The sequence below is a fragment of the Pristiophorus japonicus genome, chromosome 4, assembly GCF_044704955.1.
Source record: "Pristiophorus japonicus isolate sPriJap1 chromosome 4, sPriJap1.hap1, whole genome shotgun sequence".
Taxonomy (NCBI): domain Eukaryota; kingdom Metazoa; phylum Chordata; class Chondrichthyes; family Pristiophoridae; genus Pristiophorus; species Pristiophorus japonicus.
In genome coordinates this window covers 45,913,380-45,931,139 of record NC_091980.1, presented here as the reverse complement: position 1 = coordinate 45,931,139, position 17,760 = coordinate 45,913,380, and the positions used below count along the sequence as shown (strand labels likewise).

Genomic DNA, 17,760 nt, shown 5'->3' with positions numbered 1-17,760 from the left:
TACGGAGGTGAAAGTAGGCGGTCTTGGTGATAGAGCGGATATTTGATGTATCCATCCAAAAACCTTACATCTTAGCATCAAAATGTCTCTTACTTAAATTACAAAGTTTTTGCATCTGTTACCTGGTAGTGGCTTGGCTGCCCGCACCCCCATCCGGCCTGAGTAAAAGGTGAAAGTGGGCAGTTTGGAGATGGGTTGGGGTCAGGTTTTAGATTTGTACAACTTTCACTTCCCCCACATCCACCCTTTTTTCCTGTGATAATTCCGGCCAATGGCTTAGATCTTTACTATATTTAGTTGGAGGAAATTTCTGCTCATCCAGTACTGTATGTCGGACAACCAGCCCATGTTGGCAGTTATGCTCCGTGCAAGCAAATAGTACTAATCACATGTATCTGTTGTGTTCCCATATCCTTTTATCTACTTTTCCTTCATCTGTTTATCTAATCTAATTCTGAATGTTGACAAAGGCAGGGCAATTCCATTGAGCTGTTCCTGCTCTGGCAATATAACTACGCCAGAAGTACAGCAAAATCGCCTCTTACCTGTGTCAATAGGGTTTCAACTATACCTCCAACGAAGTAACGCTAGTAGAATAGGAGTAGCTCTGAAGAATTTCCTGGTTAAACTTTCTGCCTCAACCACTAACCCTGGAAAGGAAATGCTTTAGAACCCTGTTAGCACCTGATAAGACACTATATAAATGCAAGGTATCTGTTTTCTTCTTTATTTTCTTCTTAAAATGAGCAGAAAGAGGAAAGTATTCGCAACAATTTTCATACTGTTTAACCATTCTCTTTATTCTTAGAAGATTCTGATCTATCTTTATTCATCCAGTATTATTAATATCAGTTAATTGGTATACGAGGAGGAGTTTCTGATGGGCGTCTATTACTTTTCGTGAAAAAGAAATCAAAGATAAGTACAGATATTTGGTGCATCCATCCAAAAATCTTACATCTTAGCATCAAAATGTCTCTTACATGAATTACAAAGGTTCTGTTATCCTACTCAGACGTCTATTCTATGTGTCCATTCTTTGCATAATGAAATATTTCCTAACGTAAGTTTTACATTTATCTTTCAATAGTTTCAATCTGTGTCCGACTATAATACTTTAACTTGAAATAGTATTGTGCTCTTATCTTTTCTTTCATGTTTACTATCTTTTTTACCTCTATGAGGTCCCTTTCAGTAGACACAATCTTGTCGTCTCTATTCTCACTTGCTTGATGATTCTGTGCTCATGTTCTTGTTCTATGATCCTTGCCCAAGTAAATGACATGTATATATATGTATGTATATACATATATATATATTTATATCTGCATTGTCCATGGTTTTCAGCATTTAAAAAATACTGGATCATGTTCCTGTTCAATCCCCTTTTCTTCAAGGAAAACAAGTTCAACTCTGCGATGCTCTTTACGTAACATAAGTATGTTAAGGCCTAGAGTTATCCTTCCAGAACAAATCCTAATTATAGTATTGAATAAAGAATTCTTGTGGAGAAAGAAGTATGGAATGCATATTTTTGTCCTTTTAAAATTTTCTTTATTTATATTGCATTAATTCTGGTTTCAAGAATTACACACTAGCCAACAGTATATTTACATGCAGAAATTTGCTGCAGAAAATTTTAGTCAAGAAAATATTCCTTATGGCCCAACTCATTTCTAATCAATATATCAACATTCCCCTATTAGTTTTGCTTATTCCAACATTAACAATCTTCAAAATAGTGGACATGAAACATTGATGTGATGGTGTCCACTCATCTGTTGCATTTTCTAGCATTTGGAAAATGTGCATATTGTGAAGACAGAAAAAGGCTACTTTTTTAACTTATAATAAGGCTGATGAAAACTACTGCAAGAAATAAAGTAATTCCCCCCCCCCTCCAAAACAGCTTAGTAATAGCTATGCTACTAGTTACCATAACTGAATAAAACAAAACACAAAACAGTTAGTTTCTCTATCAAGTGTGCACTGGATACTTCCATTGATATTTACATTATTGTTTAAACACTTTAGCTTGTACCATGAAGCTGCTTCAGCATTCGCATTACATTAAAATACAAATTAGAAGTTAAAAATGTTTTTAAGAAATCTGCTTATATTTACAAGAGTTCATCCCCAAGTGATGGCCATCGACAAGATGAATACTATATACAGTTGGTAAAATGGCTTGAAATGATGAAGTATGTTTCCCCACATGAAGGCTGTATTAAAGGGAAATGTTTATGAAGTTCAAAGTCCTATAAAAGTAGCATTATTATCTCCCTTCCTCAAGTGTTCAAGGATTGTGAATAACTTTTTGCTGTAAAGTACTGCCAGGATTTGAAGTCTCTTCTGTAGGGATCTGCAGCTTGCCATTACATATTAGTAAAAATGCTGTGTATGCTGCCATAAGTCCAAAGAAATGCACATGGATCATGTCCACTGGCTACTACCAAGTACTGTATAGTTGGTCTGTTTTTCAAACCGATCAGAAGCCACCTAAAGCAGCTCCCTGCCAAGTTTTGTTTTCAGCAGAGAACAAAAAAAAACTTTCCAATTGGTTTAATGGGATTTGATGCCAGCTACAGAATGCGATTCTTAAGGATGGCCATTGCCTGCTGTTGGCAGAATTCATACACTTCAAAGAAATGTAATCTGCAGTGCTCTTCAAAGGAACATTTCAACCATTGATTATTCTCCAACAGAAAAAGGCTGCTGACAATTAACACCATGGGACACTTTGGGGAGGGCAAGCAGTTAAAGAACTTCATCCTATATTAACATCCCTCTTTAAATTCATTCCTGACTTCTAATTTGCAATGTTTTTACAGTTTGGTCAGCTTTGAGATATGTTTGCATTGGTTTATAGATTTAATGTATCTGATTCAAAAGATACACATCTGAAAAAAAGGATTAAGAATTTCTAACCTAAGAGATATTATATAATATAGCTACTAGAACTTAAGATTTTAGAATTAATTTCTGTTATACTCTTAGAGAAAGCAATGTTAAAAGTTCTGTCTACTAAGATCTGAATATTTGCAATTTAACTATTTATGTACTCAGTTTTTTAATTGTAATTAATCTGATAATATCAATTATATATCTGTTTCCTGTCACTGAAGAACATGATATAAAATCTAAATCAGATTTAGTGCAAATTATGATATTTAGTGCAGAAAGGAATATGCTCAACCCTATAATAAATGAAGCTGCAAGCACAAAATCAACTTGTAATACATATAGCTAAACTCCACTCAATAATGAGGATGACAAACAACTGAAATTTAGGCAGAAATGGCAACATATGTGATCCTGTGGCCATTTATGCATAGATGCCGATGCCAGCAAAGCAGTTGCTTTAAAACCATGTTGATGTCTAATTTCATGTTAAATTAACATGTTTACATATGTTGCTTTGTTTACTGTCATTACTTTATTATTTGTTTCAGATAGTCAAATTAATTGACTAAACTTGAATTATTATATGACACCAGAAAGTGAGGTTTTTGGCACCTAATTTGACCACCCAACGCTGGGATAGGAGAGGAAAAGAATGTAATTCTTTCTTTTAAACTTGACAACAGATTTAACTGTATTTTGCAAAACCAGTAGCTCCCTTTCCAGCAGATACTTGGTTCTGTTTTATGATGAAATGCTTCAGTAGAATGTGATGCCAATTATTCATTCTTTTTAATATTGGTGAATAATCAGCATGAGCTGCTTTATTAGAACGATGCACCGTAACAGGCAAATAACCGACAGGTCAGCCAATAGACATCAGGTGACATCTCATGAATGTATGTGATTAGCCCCAATGCATGGACAGTTGCTGAAGTTGTTGGGTTAGGAAGGACACAATTCATAAGAACATAAGAATTAGGAACAGGAGTAGGCCATCTATCCCCTCGAGCCTGCTCCGCCATTCAACAAGATCATGGCTGATCTGGCCGTGGACTCAGCTCCACTTACCCGCCCGCTCCCCGTAACCCTTAATTCCCTTATTGGTTAAAAATCTATCTATCTGTGACTTGAATACATTCAATGAGCTAGCCTCAACTGCTTCCTTGGGCAGAGAATTCCACAGATTCACAACCCTCTGGGAGAAGAAATTCCTTCTCAACTCGGTTTTAAATTGGCTCCCCCGTATTTTGAGGCTGTGCCCCCTAGTTCTAGTCTCCCTTACCAGTGGAAACAACCTCTCTGCCTCTATCTTGTCTATCTCTTTCATTATTTTAAATGTTTCTATAAGATCACCCCTCATCCTTCTGAACTCCAACGAGTAAAGACCCAGTCTACTCAATCTATCATCATAAGGTAACCCCCTCATCTCCGGAATCAGCCTAGTGAATCGTCTCTATACCCCCTCCAAAGCCAGTGTATCCTTCCTTAAGTAAGGTGACCAAAACTGCACGCAGTACTCCAGGTGCGGCTACACCAATACCCTATACAGTTGCAGCAGGACCTCCCTGCTTTTGTACTCCATCCCTCTCGCAATGAAGGCCAACATTCCATTCGCCTTCCTGATTACCTGCTGCATCTGAAAACTAACTTTTTGGGATTCATGCACAAGGACCCCCAGGTCCCTCTGCACCGCAGCATGTTGTAATTTCTGTCCATTCAAATAATATTCCCTTTTACTGTTTTTTTTCCCAAGGTGGATGACCTCACACTTTCCGACATTGTATTCCATCTGCCAAACCTTAGCCCATTCGCTTAATCTATCCAAATCTCTTTGCAGCCTCTCTGTTGTCCTCTACACAACCCGCTTTCCCACTAATCTTTGTGTCATCTGCAAATTTTGTTACACTACACTCTGTCCCCTCTTCCAGGTCATCTATGTATATTGTAAACAGTTGTGGTCCCAGCACTGATCCCTGTGGTACACCACTAACCACCGATTTCCAACCCGAAAAGGACCCATTTATCCCGACTCTCTGCTTTCTGTTCGCCAGCCAATTCTCTATCCATGCTAATACATTTCCTCTGACTCCGCGTACCTCTATCTTCTGCAGTAACCTTTTGTGTGGCACCTTATCGAATGCCTTTTGGAAATCTAAATACACCACATTCATCGGTACACCTCTATCCACCATGCTCGTTATATCCTCAAAGAATTCCAGTAAATTAGTTAAACATGATTTCCCCTTCATGAATCCATGCTGCGTCTGCTTGATTGCACTATTCCTATCTAGATGTCCCGCTATTTCTTCCTTAATGATAGTTTCAAGCATTTTCCCCACTACAGATGTTAAACTAACTGGCCTATAGTTACCTGCCTTTGTCTGCACCCTTTCTTAAACAGAGGCGTTACATTAGCTGCTTTCCAATCCGCTGGTACCTCCCCAGAGTCCACAGAATTTTGGTAGATTATAACGAATGTATCTGCTATAACTTCCGCCATCTCTTTTAATACCCTGGGATGCATTTCATCAGGACCAGGGTACTTGTCTATCTTGAGTCCCATTAGCCTGTCCAGCACTAGCCCCCTAGTGATAGTGATTGTCTCAAGGTCCTCCCTTCCCACATTCCTGTGACCAGCAATTTTTGGCATGGTTTTTGTGTCTTCCATTGTGAAGACCGAAGCAAAATAATTGTTTAATGTCTCAGCCATTTCCACATTTCCAATTATTAAATCCCCCTTCTCATCTTCTAAGGGACCAACATTTACTTTAGTCACTCTTTTCCGTTTTATATATCGGTAAAAGCTTTTTCTATCTGTTTTTATGTTTTGCGCAAGTTTACCTTCGTAATCTATCTTTCCTTTCTTTATTGCTTTTTTAGTCATTCTTTGCTGTTGTTTAAAATTTTCCCAATCAACACAATTCACAATGTGTTGCTTCTTAACATTAGGGGTGGGTGGGGGGAGGGGGGAGAAGTGAAAAGAAATGTGTTAGATATCTGACAATGCTAATAGGTTATTGGGGTGGGGGGTAAATATAAAGGGAGTGCTAAATAATTATTCCTGCAAATATTTTCAAGTGTATAAAAAGGATTTTTCAATCCCTATATAATACAATTCAAAGTACCTGAAGGAGGTCATTTTCACCTTCACGATCTGGATGGTAATCTGGCTGCCCATTGTAGAACCGATGGGATAGAAATCAAGCAGGTTCTACAATGGGCAGTTGATCTGCTCCACCAGATTACCGCCTAGGTGGTGAAGGTAAAAATGGCCCCTGAGGTTTCGTTTTTATTTCATTCATTGATATTGAAACATGATGGGGGAAAGGGAGAACAACTGCTGTGATCGCTATGCTTAGCCACATTATAAATGCATTCAAAAGATAAATACATTCCTTTTCCGATCAGACTATGCTGTTGCTACACACAGTGATCAGAGCAATTCTCAACCTCATGGTTGATAATTAAGGTCGTAAGGAAATTAAACATTCACTACATTGGCAAAAAATGTTAAGTAGCAAATATCCCACTCATTCTTAATTCCTCTATTTGTCTGTTTATAATAACAAAATTTATTTATTGCTACTTACCATTTTCTTAATATTAGATTTATTCATCCAAATCAGTTCCCACTGTGAAAGCATATCCAAGGACATCAAGATCATTGGCTTGTTTAGGGGTGATGATGGAATGGATTTTTCACTAGATCCCTGTAAAATGATGCAAGTGAAGTGAACTTATCAGTTCCATACTTCATACAGACTTCAGCTACCTCAAATAAGGCCCAGGCCTAAGACACCCATGTCCCCCTCCTTCCCTGATGACTACTCAACACAATAGTCTCTATAGAAATGTTCCATAGTAGTCCAGGGACTAGCACAGCGAGTAGCCAGAACATTAACAGTTGCAGTAGTGCATGCTTTCATAATGTTTTGGTGTTGAAGATGTGTTGTTGACCTAATTATTGTTGCTAATCTCTAGGATGCCTAATTCTAACTGCTGACTACTGGACAGGAAGCTGAAATGCCTCAATTTTTACTACTGTTACCTCATACTTTGAAAAAAAAATAAAGTCCTCTCTCAAAATAGTATATAAAGGAATTTATCTTTCTTTTAACTTTAAACCTTTAAGTTTTCAGCAGATTTAACTCATTGATATCATAGTCTTAGTCAGTTACTCAGTACATTCGATCCATCTAACAATATTGCAAATCAGCTATGTACAAACTGGTGACATATCTGCATTATGCAGTTTCTGACACCAGGAACAAAAACTGTCTGTCAAATTGTGAACCATATAGGAGGTAAATATCATAGATTAAAGAAGTCTAACTCTGCATTCAGAGTGACACACTAGAAATGCAAAATAGTTTGTGCTAACAACTGCCAATTTTAAATTGCCAAACCATATTTTAGTAGCAAATTTTTTTGGTTTTTGTTAATGAAAAAAAATCCTAAAAATGGAACATTTTGGTATTTATTGTGAACAATCTTAAACTTGATTGATTAGATTGTGAAGTATTCTATTTTGAATGGACAGTGTGCTTTGAATTCTTTACAAACTAGCATTTGCAATGACTAAAGTTGTGTTGCATATAATGTATATATAACATATGAGCATGTAATGTGGTTTTCCACACTGGTGCTAGCACAATGCACATTTTTGCCTAGTCAACTTTTGGCGTGCAATTTTAGCTGCTGGGTTTACTTTATTTTCTTTCCAAGCAGACTGAGTTTACTGGGTGCAAAAATTAGATTGTGTGCATACCTCCTAAAGAACACAGCTCAAGAAAAATATTGCCATATACATTATGCCCATGGCTGTCTCAAAGTACCAAAATGTTTCATCTTATTTCTGTTTACGGCTCTCTTTATACACTTGAAAATCTGTTAATAGTTAGTTACCCATATCCAATCCATTTTAATCCTGATAATTCCTAAGAAAAATACAAACAAAGCATTCCTTATGTAAACATTTATAAAATATTGAAACCAAATCAAAATGTTGCATGAATCTGCACTATAACTAAAAATACATACCACTACCTGCCCACAACTATATATATTTACAAATTGTTGTGAAACACATTACAATAGGAATAATTGTATTAATGTGTTTAGAAGCTTCATCGAGACACAAAACGCCTGAATAGCTGGCTCCATGTGGAAACAGGAAACACTGATGAGAATGAAAACTTAATATGGCCAAGACACATTGTTATATAGTACATTGTTTTTATTTTGTCTGTTTAATGGACTTATACAAGTTAGGAACTTGACAGAGGCTTCCCAGACTCATTTCACTGGAAGATTATTAAAACCTCTATATCAGTAAACGAAAGACTTCCACCACTGTCTACGCTAGGACCAAACTCAATTGCCAAAAGAGATCGGGTGTATCAAGCTACACCATTCAGATGTCCCTGAAATACAGAAATGGTTACCTTTATCACCTTTGTCTCAGCTGGATTCTAACTCAGATCATGAGGGAGAAGATAGAGAAGCTTTGATACACTACTCAGCTCCCTCCTGGAACACAAATAGATATTTTCATGCTCAGTATCTAAGATATTTTTATTCTATTTACCTGGACTGGATATTAACCCAGACTTAACTGCACCGCATAAATCCTTCTGAGTACACAAAATAATCTGAACTATAAAAATTGTTACTTCACTGGGTAATGCCCTCTTGAGCACCATTTATCCGTCTAATTTAAATTATCGATACTTCTCTTATGTAACAACAATGCGCACATAGGACCAATTAAATTGTGTTTACTACTTAAGTGATGATATGGTTTACAACCTAGAAATTTCCGACACAACATTTAAAATCAACACATACTTTTTTTTAAAAGGCTGCTGAAGACCCATCTTTGAAATTGATACAAATATATGAAACTGAACTGAAACTGCTCCCTTTACAACTGTTCCATAATAATAGAATCATATTACCTTAAATAGACTTAACTCTAAGCAATTTAAATCATTTAATGTTGGCCTTTGCTCTAAAGATATTTTTCCGATTCTCATAATTTCTTCTGCAATTATGCTTACCAAGTTACATAGGACTACTTAGGTAGAAAAACGAATAGTGGTGGTCATAGCCAGATTAGAAACACTACCTGCTACTCAGTATAAAACAAAATGTGTTTTAATAAAACAATGAACAACATAAATGCTTTGGCACATTACAAATTATTAAAACATAAGGTTGATGTGATTATAAGGAGGCATTGTTTCTGGCAGGAATAGAGAATATTGCTGGGCTATTATTGGTTCTCACTGTAAAATGCTGCATAATGGAGTTGGAAATCAAAATGTGCTTTTATTAGTAGTCAGGGTCAAAATGCTTTCACCAAGTCACATGAATAGATGTGTGAAGGAGTACATCCTCTGAGTTCCCTTGCTACTGACTTGCAAAGTCAGTGATGATCTTCACATGGAAGAACTGAGCACATTTTTTTTATATTGGGCAAAGACTGGAACAGCTATTAGCTATCACAATGAGGATCTCTATGTGGTGGTCTAACAAGTAATCAATCAGCTGTAAAAAGCTTGCAACATTTAAAATTTATCAGCCAGACATATTTTTTGTAGCCTGGGAATTTACTACGGTTTTGATCCTTAGTATACATGAGGCATTTATAGTGGGATTAGCTTTTCATCCTATTCATAATCAATAGAGAAAAATAATTATGTTATTTTAAATGTATTAATAGCATAATTTCCACAAACGCAATGTACATGATCATTGATACGATTGACACTGTCACTTGAAATGCTCTGTAATGTATATACAAATACCAGATCTCTGTGGGATTTGGATTTGATGTAATTTTACAAGATCTGTAAGAGGCAAATGTGGCATTGCAATTCTAGTTCTAAAATTATTTTGCAGGTCTACTTTAAACTTTGGGTCATGGTGACTTCAGTTGGAACAGTTATATTATTTTGTTTATGTTAATAGCAGCTCTTAATCACCCTGCCTCTCAGCCTTGAGTGTGAAGACTGTTTTGACAAACTAGCACTGTGTCTTGAAGATACTTAAAATAATAATAAAACATTGTTACCGCTTAATCATCAACTTAAAACCCAGAGAAGGGATTTTGTTTTAAAATGAAACATTACAACTAAATAATGTCATCAGTTGATCCATTCTAAACTAACAAATGTTTTGATGTGATAGCATTGTAGACTGGTCCGCTGCATATATTTTAAAGTAGGAAAAAAAGTGACCTCCAGAATTTAAGCATGAGAGATGGAACTATAGACACAGCCCAAAAGAGTTTCAATTAACATAACTTAATCAATGAAGAGTTCAAATAGAGCCAGCCATTAAGGAGTTAAAGTGCATGCAAAATTTGTCCTGAACAATCTCAGTTTCAAAACGATGGTTCCACCTTGTTGCAAAACAAATAATGTGTGGAAAGACACTGTCTGTGCACATTCTTCAGCTTAATTCACATAATACAGCCAGTAGACCACATTGAAGAATCCAAAAACAAGGGGAAATATCATCCGTGACCACTTGTCAATGGCATTCACATCAGTCAAATCAGGGATGTTAATTTTCAGCTGGGAAGCACGCCTCCGTAGCCTGCTCTTCTTTTGGGCCACGTGTCTTTCCAAGGCACTCCTGCCAAAGTTGTGCCTGGACAATCCTGCCTTCCTGTACTGAATGCCGGAGCTGTCATATGGCATCATGGTGCTTCTGGGATCAGCGATGCCCATTGTGATCTCAGCAGCACTCATTTCATTCTTAATCTCAAGTGTGCTCAGGAGAATGTTTTCATGTGGATCCATCTAGAGGTGAAAAAGAATTACAACTTTGTAAGATAAGGAAACAGCACTTTTGTACATTTCTCAACAAAGAGCTTTTCTGAAATTTTGCAAGGTTGTTTGAATTGGATAAAGATTTATTACTACAGTTTTAACTAAGTTCCAAACAACTTAATATATTCAAGAAATCTCCCATAGTGATACTTAAGGGTAGTCTTCGATCTCGAGCAGTTTCTTAAATTAATACTGCCCTGCTGCACTCACTTATAGCTGTAATACTGTAACTTTACTGAAGCAATATGTCATGTGGCTGACAAAGTAAACATCTTACTTGTTGCTAATGTCAAAACATACATCTCATGGATATATTTTGAAATGTATCTGTCTATCTTTTTATTTAGATTATAAAATATATATTTTTATTCTACCATGGTAGATTTGAATTATTTGCTTTATCTCCAAATACTTAAATTTATTTGTTTATTCTTTCCTCCTTAAAACCATTTATGTGATAGTAAAATAAATTTGCTTCTCCCGCTTACTTTCCACAGTGTAATTTGTAGTTCTTGTTTCTTGTTGAAGATATCATTGGTGGATTATTGCACTAGGGAGTATTTTTACCGCTTATTAACTTTCCAATGACCAACACCTTGAGCAGGTGGTCATTTGCCAAGGCCCAGCCCTAACTGACAGTCTAATTCTGGTTGCAACATCTGAGTTCAGCATCAAAGGAACTTATAAACACCCCCTTCTGGCCCTGGTGCTTCGCAATTTCATCTGCATAAAACATTAACAAAAGTAAAATCATTCAATTTTTGAAATTTGTAAATTTCTGCCCATTTGTCATGTTATGTGAGTTGTCACGTCTCAGCACTGTAGTTCTAAATTACAAAGGATCAAAACCACAACTCCCATGATGCATCTTATTTAGATACACAAGATTCTCAGAAGTGCAAATCTATTCTTATTTCCCACACCAGACATCCTTAATACTCTCTTTGAGTGAGAATTCTAGTTTGTTTAGGATCTATTTGTGAAATGCACTTATATCACAAGGAGTTAGGTTCAGAATACAACAAACTCGTGAGAGTCGAGAGCATTCTTAAATGCCAATTCAAATTGGAATGTTAGAATATAACAATTGCTTTGCTTCCAAAGGCATTCCTATTACACTTAAGTAAACAGACCCTTTCTAAATCATATCTGCAAGTTCACAATTAGAAACTTTTATTACACAAAAGTAAAATGAAGGCAGATGCCATTTTTTGTGAACACAGGCAGGTAGAGCAGATGCAACAATAGACTGTATAACATATTCGACATGTGGGGGTGGAAATTCACCTCTGCCTGAAATGGGGCACATCTTCCGTTTTTTGAAGTTTTACTGCAATGAAGGTGCTGTCGATATTCGGTACTTTGAAGTTTTTTTTTGCTCGGGGCGGATGTAGTTGTGGCTGAAGGGCGGAAGTGCCCTTGCAGCGGGTCGGCTGCCCCGATCACTCATCAGTGCGGCGCTAATGACGTCAGTTAAAGGGGAGAGCAGTTGCAAACTCTGCATATTTTTAAGTTAGGTCCACTGGGTCACCAGGGAGGGTTTTGGCCAGGCCAGCGGCCTGTTGGGAGGCCCGGCCGAACCTGGGGGGCATAATTATTGGGACGACCTGGCATTTGGCCGAAAATAAAAAATAAAATGGCATCACCGGCAGTGCCACCTCCCCTTTAAAGGCAGCCGCGCCGCTAACCAACAAGGGGTGCACTGACACAAAAAGCTGTCGGGGGCACCGACCGGCAGCTGTGCCGCTCCTGCGGGACAAGTCCGCAAAAGGGATATTTCCTGCGGGGCAATTTCGGGAAGGGCTCGCTGCCGGTCGGTAAGGGGTCGGCGCATGCACACTGCGATGGGAAAATGGCCGGAATGGTCCCCTGCACCACTCCGCCCCTGATGAAGGGCCATTTAAAAATGTTGGCCCCTCCGTGGAGAGTCGGCGGTCATTCCGCACAGCCCCGTGGCCGCCGCTTTCAGGCGGCCAGAGGTCTTATTGGGAGGGGCAATTTTGATGCCGTAGTTTTCCCCCTGTGTCTTTCTGAACCCAGTTGTATACCTCCTGCATATATTGTGAAATAAATAAGAGAATATATTTTTTAAAATAGCATTTAAAAGCTTGGTATAGTTATTCCTGCAAGCAGTAAGTGTGTCACTTGAGTTACATATTAGCTTTACGTAGCAGCAGCAGAATTTCCCAACCAGTCTTGATTTTCCCACCCACCACTCTGCTGGTGCAAGTGCCTGTCTCCATTTTTAATGATAACCAAATAAGATGTTAGGATAGAGGCAGAGCTTTTGTTCTGTTTCCTCCACCGAATTGATTATAGCCACAATGGAAAAAGGAAATACTGTTGGTATCTAAATGTGTCGTTCTTCTGCAAAAGTGCAATGCTGAGTGACTACAGGGAGATGGAAAGGAATTAATACCACTATACAACTTCCCTCATTCCTCCTTTTATAACAGCAGGCAAAATATTGTTGGGCCTCCTATTGATACACCATAGTAAGCATTCCACACAATGGCATTAATCACAAAGCTGCCTGAAATGCTTCAACCTAACATCCTCCTTCAAAAAACTACCTTGGCTTCTGCTCTTATCTTCTCATTGTTGGCTTTTGCTGCTTTCTCTGCAATCTTCTTTTGACGCTGTGGCCCTCTTCCAAAAAAGATGTAGTTAACCAGGGCATATTCCAGTAGGGCCAAAAACACAAACACAAAGCAGCACATCAGGTACATATCAATAGCTTTAACATAGGGGATCTTTGGAAGGGTCTCCCGCAGATGGGTGTTGATCGTGGTCATAGTAAGTACCGTAGTAATACCTGTAAAGTATTATGTAATAATCTTGAATGTGTGGTAATCAACATTTATACACTAACATTTTCATATTATAAATTACCACTTATAATGCTAGAAAACTAAGAATAAAATCATTTAAATAGTCTTAGAAAGAAGACATTCTCAAAAACTATAAACAAAATTTGTTTGCAAGGAGTGTGAAGAAATAGTTGAAGTAATGTGTCTTGAAAAAGTCTATAACAAGAGAACCAGTTTCCATGGCATTAAGTCCAATATGAACTCTACTCCAGATTGTTCTTAACAATGTAACTTTTCCAATAGTGTTATTAAATCTGTCAAAAAACTAATCGCTATATCGGTAAGTTTCATACTAGTATGAAATGAGTATTATTGGAACACATTGATAATCTACCCTGTGTGTCATCAAGCATGTATGTACATCAGTGTGGGCAATGGAAATCACAGAATGGACATTTCTATGGAAATAAAACTGGTTTAAAAAAGGTGTCAATAATAGTGTAATTATTGTAAGACTTTGAAATAGCACCAGACACAAATTTACAAGTATGAATATTGCAAGATCTTCAACTGTTATCTGAAGTGAGTAATTCTGGGTACCAATACACACAATTTTGTTTGAGTAATGTCCTTACCAAATGATGAACAAATTATTTGACTGAATATGCCTCTCTTAGTACACAGAGTGCTGAATGTATTATAATGTTCAGTGCCAGTATCTACCTAAAAAGTTAGCGAATGCAACTGTCATCTGATAAAAACTATTATAACACAGGCAGACTTCCCTGTGTACACTAAATGCTTGGAATTGTCATCTGATAAGGAAAATGCATCCGAGGACAAATGAAAATGGAACCGTAAGAACTGTCTCTTCGAAATTATTCAGAAGTGCATTGACAACTGAATGAAATGATCCAAGATCTAGCATAGATCTTGTCTGTTGTGCCTAAATGAACTAACCTATAACAATTTACAGAAATAAAGAATTCTGCATAATCTCCTGGTTCTTGCACTGAGTAAATTGAATCCAAGATTTAGGGTGCATCAATTAGGGTGTTGTTGGAAGAAGCAACACACATTGGCCTTGAAATTCCTGAATGGGGGAGTAGGTTTGCCAAACCACCAAAATCAGGGGGGCATGTCAGGAGAGTTCCTGGGTTTATCCAGAAAATTGCTCCCTTTACGATATGAAAGGCCTCAGTGGAACTCACGCCAGTTGAGACCCTTCTGAAGGCACCAAACTAGAATAAGTTAATTGATCTTGGAGGCAATTGATTACCTTCTCTGATTGGAGTGGCTCCAGTCGGAGCCAAAAAGTTAATTAAAAATTTTCTTCTACCCATTTAGCTTTGCTTTAGAAGAGCGGATTGGCCCTAGACAGGACATTATTTTTCGAGTCTATTTCAAGTTTCAAAAATCAATGTCTACATCTTAAACACTAGTAGAGAATTTGCTACAGCCACTGATGTGTTGAAAAGATTGAGCTGGTATCTTGTGAGAGTATTCTGAGACCTGAGTATCAAGTTTGAAAGTATAGCATTTAGGAAATAGGAATCTTGCATTTTCTGACAATGTTACTGAAAAACATGTAATGGTCACAAGTAACACAAGTGGTTGGAAGTCTCAATCAGAAAACTACCTGGCATAGGTCCCACATTTAAAAATACTCTAAAATGACTTAGCCTGACAGTAAATCTGTGAAAAATTCTCATTAGATGGTTAAAATATTTAAACATTTAAATGATTAAACATTCTGTCTGAGTGTATACATAGAACTTAAAATGGATGTGCTCCATCAGCAGGTTGATTTAATTCTAGAGCAGGTTGAGATCTGGGTTAGGTAGTGATTATACAGAAATAATTGGTCTTTAGGTTCAGCCAGCGATAAACTGTCAATGTTTCCAGATCCTGGTTTGCATGGTTAGGGATCTTAATTATTGCTACACAAAATAATTTCCTAAGTGAAACACACCATACTAATGCAGTACAGAAGGAAGGAATAAATAACAATAAGTATGCTAACCTGCAAATACTTAAAAAGTCATACCTAAAGCAACTCGTGCAGCAGATGCATCGTAATTAATCCAGAAAGACACCCATGAGAGGATGGTGATCAGGATGGAGGGCATGTATGTTTGCAGAATGAAGTAACCAATGTTTCTTTTAAGCTTGAAGCTGAGCGAGAGCCTGGGGTAGGCACCTGGAAAGCAATATTATATAAATATTTAAAATGTTGGCAGTGAACAGAATGTTAGGTCTGTGATAAATAAGTGCATTATATTTCATTCCCAACAAGCGAAAAAACAAAACAAATTTTTAACTACTTGATGTTCTTAAGGTTTTCCAGGTTGTAACCCACATTATTCATGTTCCAGAACTAGCCATGCCGCTAGCCAAGCTGTTCCAATATAGCTGCAACACTGACATTTACCTGACAATGTGGAAAACTGCCCAGGTATGTCCTGTCCTCAAAAAGCAGGACAAATCCAATCCGGCCAATTATCACCCCATCAGTCGAGTCTCAATCATCAGAAAAGTGATGGATGGTGTTGTTGACAGTGCTATCAAGAGGCACTTACTCATCAATAACCTGCCGACCAATGCTCAATTTAGGTTTTCCAAGGACACTTGGCTCCAAACCTCATTACAACCTTAGTCCAAACATGGACGAAAGAGCTGAATTCCAGAGGTGAGGTGAGAGTGACTGCCCTTGACATCAAGGCAGCATTTGTCCGAGTGTGGCATCAAGGAGTCCTGGTAAAATTGAAGTCATTGGGTATCAGGGAGAAAACTCTCCAGTGGCCGGAGACATACCAAGCACAAAGGAAAATGGGTTTCGTTGTTGGAGGTCAATCATCTCAGCCCCTGGACATTGCAGCATGAGTTCCTCAGGGCAATGTCCTAGGCCCAACCATCAATGACCTTCCCTCCATCATCAGGTCAGAAGTAAGAATGTTCGCTGATTAATGCACAGTGTTCAGTTCCATTCGCAACTCCCCAGATAATAAAGCAGTCCATGCCGCCATACTACCTGGGCGACATTCAGGCTTGGGCTAATAAGTGGCAACTAACATTCACACCACATAAGTGCCAGGCAATGACTATCTCCAACAAGAGATTGGTGTGCAAAATGAAAGCACATGGTATTGGGGGTAATATACTGACGTGGATAGAGAACTGGTTGGCAGACAGGAAGCAGAGAGTCGGTATAAACGGGTCCTTTTCAGAATGGCAGGCAGTGACTAGTGGGGTGCAGTAGGGCTCAGTGCTGGGACCCCAGCTATTTACAATATACATTAATGATTTAGATGAAGGAATTCAGTGTAATATCTCCCAGTTTGCGGATGACACTAAGCTAGGTGACGGTGTGAGCTGTGAGGAAAACGCTAAGAGGCTGCAGGGTGACTTGGACAGGTTAGGTGAGTGGACAAATGCATGGCAGATGCAGTATAATGTGGATAAATGTGAGGTTATCCACTTTGGTGGCAAAAACACAAAGGCAGTATATTATCTGAATGGCGGCAGATTAGGAAAAGGGGAAGTGCAACGAGACCTGGGTGTCATGGTACTTCAGTCACTGAAAGTTGGCATGCAGGTACAGCAGGCGGTGAAGAAGGCAAATGGCATGTTCATAGCTAGGGGATTTGAATATAAGAGCAGGGAGGTCTTACTGCAGTTGTACAGGGCCTTGATGAGGCCTCACCTGAAATATTGTGTTCAGTTTGGTCTCCTAATCTGAGGAAGGACGTTCTTGCTATTGAAGGAGTACAGAGAAGGTTCACCAGACTGATTCCCGGGATGGCAGGACTCACATATGAGGAGAGACTGGATCGACTGGGCCTGTATTCACTGTAGTTTAGAAGAATGAGAGGGGATCGCATAGAAACATATAAGATTCTGATGGGACTGGACAGGTTAGACGCTGGAAGAATGTTCCTGATGTTGGGGAAGTCCAGAACCAGGGAACATAGTCTAAGGATAAGGGGTAAGCCAGTTAGGACTGAGATGAGGAGAAACTTCTTCACAGAGAGCTGTTATCCTGTGGAATTCCCTACCGCAGAGAGTTGTTGATGCCAGTTCATTGGATATATTCAAAGGGGAGTTAGATACGGCCCTTATGACTAAGGGATCAAGAGGTATGGAGAGAAAGCAGGAAAGCGGTACTGAGGTGAATGATCAGCCATGATCTTATTGAATGGTGGTGCAGG

General features: G+C 38.3%; 1 protein-coding gene across 3 annotated transcripts in view; it reads right to left on the bottom strand.

The window, feature by feature from the left end:
* Positions 1-9,044: 9,044 nt before the first annotated feature.
* Positions 9,045-17,760, bottom strand: part of LOC139262887 (gamma-aminobutyric acid receptor subunit beta-2) — a 454,786-nt gene continuing 446,070 nt past the window's right edge. For all 3 annotated transcript variants that reach the window (XM_070878139.1, XM_070878141.1, XM_070878142.1), the window contains 3 exons: positions 15,600-15,752; positions 13,316-13,557; positions 9,045-10,712 (listed from right to left, as the gene is read on the bottom strand). In XM_070878139.1, the coding sequence (XP_070734240.1) occupies positions 10,365-10,712; positions 13,316-13,557; positions 15,600-15,752 (743 nt within the window). In that variant the 3' untranslated portion in view covers positions 9,045-10,364. The remainder of the gene's footprint in view (positions 10,713-13,315; positions 13,558-15,599; positions 15,753-17,760) is intronic.